Source organism: Octopus sinensis, linkage group LG10 (assembly GCF_006345805.1).
Source record: "Octopus sinensis linkage group LG10, ASM634580v1, whole genome shotgun sequence".
Taxonomy (NCBI): domain Eukaryota; kingdom Metazoa; phylum Mollusca; class Cephalopoda; order Octopoda; family Octopodidae; genus Octopus; species Octopus sinensis.
In genome coordinates, this window is record NC_043006.1 from 42129260 (window position 1) to 42136759 (window position 7500).

The 7500-nt window shown below is 37.1% G+C and overlaps 1 protein-coding gene across 1 annotated transcript in view; it reads left to right on the forward strand.

The window, feature by feature from the left end:
- Window positions 1–7500, forward strand: part of LOC115216605 (neuronal acetylcholine receptor subunit alpha-7-like) — a 974486-nt gene that overhangs the window by 798246 nt on the left and 168740 nt on the right. Inside the window, exon 6 of the mRNA XM_029786079.2 lies at window positions 4799–4843. Coding sequence (XP_029641939.1) covers window positions 4799–4843 — 45 coding nt within the window. The remainder of the gene's footprint in view (window positions 1–4798; window positions 4844–7500) is intronic.

The window sequence follows — 7500 nt, forward strand, 5'->3', positions numbered from 1 at the left end:
TACATATACATACAAACACATACATGCACATACATACACACATCTACATATATATATATATACATACATACATACATACATTTATATATATACATATATATAGATATATATATATACATATATTTATATGTGTATATATACATATATATATGTGTATATATATAAGTGTATACATACATATATTTAAATGCATATATACATATGTATGTAGTATGTATGTATGTATGTATGTATATATACATATATATATATATATATATTATATATATATATATAATATATATAATATATATGCATATAAACGGAAGGAGGGGATGAGGGTAACATCGTGAGAAGTGAGCGATAAGTGAGAACGAATTGGAAAAGAAAATCGGGAGAAGGCTAAAAGAACACACATAGACGCACTCGCGCAAACAGTATGTCATTAACCACAGGATTTTTGACAAGGTCTTTCCACTTCATCTCACTCACATTAATGCGATGAATTCCTAACACTCGCCGACCTGCGGTCTTATGAGACCTTTGGCCAACAACGGGATAAGTGATCTTTCTGTTTTGACGTGATCTACGGACATAACGCCGTTCCAACAGGACGATGAGCTTATGGCGACAATATAATTCTGTTATGTAAATGCAGTCACAATCTGGACCTCTTCGACTTCTGGAAGTGACAGAGGTAACTTAACAACTCTCTTTTGGATTTCGTCGCCTTTTGTCAGCTTCATCACCGGCATTATATTGTCACCAAGCCGGTTGACCAGGGTGGAGTGTAACTAGTTGAGCGTGCGCATACATATAAAAGGCAAAATAACTCTCGGCTGAATTATTTGTACTGCTTTAATGATTTAGTCCACCAAATAAACATAGTTCGTATGCAACTCTCTACATATATAATTCAATTTCTATTCGTTGTAAAAGCCTCACTGTACAAGAGACATGTAGTCTACTTCAAACTGATACCCACAACGGTTTAGCTAATAGCATGTCAAAAGTCACTTCAATAATCACAAGACATTTATACTAATCAAACCGCTTCAATCATTTCCTTGCTATACTTGTTAAGGTCAAAGAAATAGCCTTACTAAATGCAATTAACTACTAGAGAGCGAATATCTCTCCAGCAATTGACTGGCAAATTAATTGCTACAAATGGTAAATTATTTCAACGGATCAGGATTTAATTAAACGTCTTGTTATTTGTCTTGGATCACTACAAAGTTTAAGTAACAATTATTATGCAGTGATTTTCTATCTATTCACATGCCACTTTCGATTCTATTTCAATAGATTTCTTAATATGCACTTATGTAACAAGAACATTCTATTGTTCAAGTGTTTGTTGTAAATTATTAAGCGCTCCTTACGTTAATTATACCGAAATGCCTAGTTCTAAATATATGAATTTTCTCCTTCGAAATACACAAAATTTAACAAAAATATTTTCAAATATTTTCTTGCTATTTTTTATCCATACATATATATTTCTTTTTCTGCTGTCTCTGATTTGAAATTTCTCATCTACAGAAGTCAGCATCTGACCTTTGTATTACATGTTAAGATTGCATTGCATGTAAGTTAGAGAATATGTAATTGAATTACCAATTTGATAGGATGGTTTTTCTTCTTTTTAAAATTAATTGTGAAACCGCTTTCAAATTTGTCATGCCTGTGGTTACATTAACACCTCAACGTCATTTCGATTTTTATTTCGTTATTTAAAACTATTGCACATGCACATTCACACGCAATCACTCATACATACTATATATATAGGCGCAGGAGTGGCTGTGTGGTAAGTAGCTTGCTAACCAACCACATGGTTCCGGGTTCAGTCCCACTGCATGGCATCTTGGGCAAGTGTCTTCTGCTATAGCCCCGGGCCGACCAATGCCTTGTGAGTGGATTTGGTAGACGGAAACTGAAAGAAGCCTGTCGTATATATGTATATATATATATGTGTGTATGTGTGTGTGTTTGTGTTTGCCCACCTAGCATTGCTTGACAACCGATGTTGGTGTGTTTACGTCCCCGTCACTTAGCGGTTCGGCAAAAGAGACCGATAGAATAAGTACTGGGCTTACAAAGCATAAGTCCCGGGGTCGATTTTCTCGACTAAAGGCGGTGCTCCAGCATGGCCGCAGTCAAATTACTGAAACAAGTAAAAGAGTAAAAGAGTAAAGAGTATATATATATATATGCACATATAGATACACATACATAATTACATACACATATATACATACATAATTCTTATTATCCATATATATGTACTTACGTATGTATGTATGCATGCATAAGGAGGAGGAGGAGGAGGAAAAGTGGGTGATTAGCAGAACCGTTACAGCGGCGGTAGAATGCCCTGCAGCATTTTTTCCAATTCCCTTCTCTCAATTCAAATTCCACCACAGACTACCTTATCTTTTATCATTTCTGGACAAAATAACTGAAGTTCAAGTACAGAAATTGATTCTACTCTCTCTCTCTCTCTCTCTCTCTCTCTCTCTCTCTCTCTCTCTCTCTCTCTCCCTTTTTTTTCTCCCACCTCTCCCACACACTTTCATTCCGCAAGAAACTGAATTCAGACCTGTAGAGGGAAACACTTTGCATGTTAAAAACTACTTCAAGGTACGAGTCGTACATCACAGCATGCCCTTCTACGATTCCATTAGGTGACAGACAGACAGAAAGATACATCGATGGACGCAAGGTGCATTCTAGAAGTTTCTAGACTTTTTCAGGAGTGACATTTATTAATTTCACAAATGTACAAAACTCCTTTAAGGTAGGATCCTCTGACTTCAATGCATTTGTTGTAGCATTCCAGCCACTTCGTGAAGACCTCATAGAAGTCCCCCAAAGTAAAGGTGTCCAGGGCCTTATCACAGCCTCCTTCATCTTCAAAGCGACTGCCCCTGGAGTTCTTCAGTTTTAGGAACAACCAAAAGTCAAAGGGTGTAAGGTCTGTAGTGAAGGGAGGAGGTTGGACAGTTTGAATGCCTATCCCTTTCAAGTAGATGCTTATCAGGTTGCACATCACCGAGAACCTTCTCTTTTACTCTTTTACTTGTTTCAGTCATTTGACTGTGGCCATGCTGGGGCACCGCCTTTAGTCGAGAAAATCGACCCCAAGACTTATTCTTTGTAAGCTTAGTACTTATTCTATCGATTTCTATTGCAGAACCGCTAAGTTACGAGAACGTAAACACACCAGCATAGGTTGTCAAGCGAGATTGGAGGGACAAACACAGACACACAAACACATACACACCCGTACACATATATATATATACGACGGCCTTCTTTCAGTTTCCGTCTTCCAAATCCACTCACAAGGCTTTAGTCAGCCCGAGGCTATAGTAGAAAACACTTGCCCAAGGTGTCTCGCAGTGGGACTGAACCCGAAATCATGTGGTTCGTAAGCAAACTACTTACCACACAGCCACTCCTACGGCCTGGGAATACATTTTGCACAAATGTTATGAATGTTCAGATCTTCACGAATAATTCTGTGTACAGTCGCTACACCGACTGTAAGTTGTATATTTATTGTCTTTATTAGACATTCAATAGTATTTCTCTAGAAAATTGCGAATCTTCTTAATCAGCTGTGATGTTCTGACGTTCCTCCCTCTCTCTCTCTCTCTCTCTGTCTCTTCTACGTCTCTCATCGTCTCTCACCTCCTCTCTCCTGTCCTTCAACCTCTTTTGCCATCGAAGAACAGATGCTCGGGTCATTCCAGTTAACCCATAAGCAGACGGGAGCATTTACTAAGCTTCTGTAGAGCTTTTGCCCAGTAATTTAACACAAACATTTTTTGCATACCCAACTTCCAAATAGCCATCACGTCTCATCTGCATTCTGTAAACTAGTCCGCTGTGGAAAGTGGTGTTACAGCCGTTTCCGCCAATCTGGAATAACAAGCCTTTGGCAGGTCAGCTTATAGAAACAATATTTTTATATTTATTTATTTATGTGCCCTTTTCAAGCCTAGTCAGGCTCATGGGCCCGTTTTCCCGGTTTCTGTAACGTATGTGTTCCCCCCAGCTGGAAGGGATGCCAATCCATCGCAGCGTTACTCAAGAAACAGGAAGAAAGAGTGAGAGAAAGTTGGGGCGAAAGAGTACAACAGGGGTCGCCACCCCACCCCCACCCCTTCCGTAGCCTCGTGGAGCTTTAGGTGTTTTCGCTCAATAAACACACACAACGCCCGGTCTGGGAATCGAAACCGCGATCCTCTAACAGCGAGTCCGCTGCCCTAACCACTGGGACATTGTGCCTCATTTAGAAATAATATACCTAAATTTAAATAATCTAGGACAGTTACAACGGCCTCTCTCAAAAAACTCTCAAAACTTCTATCTATCCATCCATCCATCCAAATGTGTGTGTGTGTGTGTGTGTGTGTGTGTGTGTATGTATTAATACCTAATTATCAGATCACATACGCTCTACCTACCTCAAATCATAACTTGCTGAAGATGATTTAAAACCTAAAATAACCGAAATAAAGCAGTCTGCTTGACGAAGGCGGGCAAGTTGAAAATTCAAAGTCACTATCAACGACTTTCCTTGAAAACGCTTGCTGGATAAAAATGTTTTCACTGAAAAGAATTGAATAACCTTTCTCTTTAATGTTAAATTGGTTTGTATATATCTTGACATAACAAATTTGTATTTCTATATGCATCTGTGTGGGGGTGGTTGTAAAGGAACGGAGAGAAGTATGTATGGGTATTGAGACTAATATTTGCCATGTATCACTAATAACTACCTCGTTTTTTTACCATTGTTTTGCAGGATGAGAAAAACCAGAACCTTGCATCAAATCTCTGGTTAAATATAGTAAGTGATTTTCTTTTGAACTGTCATTGAATTATTATTAATTATTATTAGTATTATTATTATGCCAAAATACTGCTACTCTTTTCATGCAATTCGTAATGGATAATCCTTTCCCAGTCCCACCATACTGCAGTGTGGGAGCATTCCATTTTCTCTGCCAGTTCCCTTGTCGTTTGACGAGAATTTTTGTGCAAAAGTTGGTTTAATCGCTCTTCATCGAGCTCAGCTGGACGGCTAGAACAAGGTGCGTCTTTGAGATCAAAATTTCCATTTTTGAACTTGGCATGCCAATCACGAGCGGTTCTTTCAGCTATGGCACCGTCTCCATACACAGCGCAAATGTCGCGAGCAGCTTTTGCGGTCTTAGAACCTTGATTAAAAGCAAAAAAAAAGAAATGCTCGTTTTTCTTAATTTGACATTCCATTTCAATGATCTGAAAATAAACAAAAATTAACTATAATTAACTTTAAAAAAATAGATTCCAAAATTTAAAAACGCAGTGCATTCCAAAATTTAAATATGAAACAGCGGGAAATTTAGTTGCCAACCCAATAGATATGTGTGTATGTGTGTGTGTGTGTGTGTGTGTGTGTGTGGTGTGTGTGTGTGTGTATACACGCCAGCTTAATTTAATTCGTCCTTAGTCGAAAGACACCAGTTGTTAATGTCCTGCTGTTTGTATTTGTGTATCATTTCTCCATTTTTTACCGTCATTGTTTTCGTATACATTCGCTTGCTTTCTTCCAAAGATTCTAGTGCTCTTAGCTTAGATTTTCTTGGGTTCGGCCAGGTTAGAGCGGTCTCGAGATTAACCGACCGAAACTGCGAAGAGGATCTGCTTCTCGGCTGAAGATTGATAGCTCTGAATATCCCGTCCTTGTTTTTCTGTCCTTTTTTTGTACCATCTAACTGTCCGAATGTATTGTTGTCGCCTTTCTTTTACTTGTTTCAGTCATTTTTTGTTTTGATTATATATATATTATATATATATATATATATATATATATATAATTTAATAAATAAAATATATGCATACATACATACATATATGTACGTACATACATCTACATGTATATATACATGCATATATATATTATATATATATATAATATATATATAATATATATATATTATATATATATATATATATATATATATATATGAGTACAGGACACCACAAATAGACGTAGAACTCAACGAGAAACGAAAACATAAAAACAAACATGGAAACGGACTTTTTTTAACAACGAAAAAACAGAGTACAAGACAAACAATACAAGGAATATTCCCCTTCATCAGATGTCCCTGGTTCGACTCCGTGCGTGTTTCGAAGGTAAGGACAGAACACGACCCGCCGAACCAATCCTTCCTGCAAAAGAATTAAATAAAATTTCTTTGCAGAGGGGTAAAAACAAGGAAGGAAAAAATGTGACAAGAACAGGACGTAAAAGCAATACAAATAAAAATACAAATACGAATAAAAATACATTCAAAAAAATACAGTACACATAAAGAATAAAAACAGGACAAGGAAACCAACATTGAGGGCCCCTTTTTTAAGCCTAGACGATGGAAAAATTCAGAGCGCAAGAAAAAAGTCGTGTTGACCTGTAGAAGGCTGCGGGCGAAAAGAAGCTGGTCGACTCGGCAGTTAGAGAGATGAGGAGGAGTAAGAAAGAGAGAGAGATAGAGAGGAAAGGAAACCAGAAAGGGGGAAAAATAAGAAGGAGAGAGACAAGCAAGGAGGAAGACAGACAGGAAGGAAGGAAAGGTCAAGCAAAGGGTTACAGAGTTCCGCGTCATAATTATATATAAAAACTTACTTGGAGAAAAGAAAAGAAACGAAACGAAACGAGGGCGCTCAGTCATACAATAATTTAATAAATAAAATATATGCATACATATATGTACGTACCTACATCTACATGTATATATACATGCATATATATATATATATATATGCATGTATATATACAATGAGAAACGAGAAACGAAAACATAAAAACAAACATGGAAACGGACTTTTTTTAACAACGAAAAAACAGAGTACAAGACAGACGATACAAGGAATATTCCCTTCATCAGCTGTCCCTGGTTCGACTCCATGCGTGTTTCGAAGGTAAGGACAGAACACGACCCGTCGAGCGAGTCCTTCCTGCAAAAGAATTAAATATATATATATATATATATATATATATATATATATACAAAATTTAAAGGACTGACCACTAAAAGTGGACGGTCAACATGCTAGATATAGACGTCAAAAACGGTTTTATTTCCACAAAGAATGTGTTCTCAAATAAATAATAAACATATATATATATATAGAAGTATGCATGTATTAGTATTATGAGGACGGCAACAGTTGATTAAATTACGCTTAGTACTTCACCGCTTCCTAATATTATCGTTACAAAAATGGATGAAATCCGAAATCAACTTCGGGGCAATTTGAACCAAGAGTATCGAGGAATACAACTAAATATTGCAAAGTCTTACTTTGACCTTCTACCAATCCTGCCGATGTGCCGCAAATTCCGCCAATCAACTTCTCTCCTTCAATACTAAATAATGCAAACACTTAGACACCTGTGTCGTCATATAACTTGATCAATTTCTATTAAGCTTAAACGGAGCACAGGTAATGTTCCGA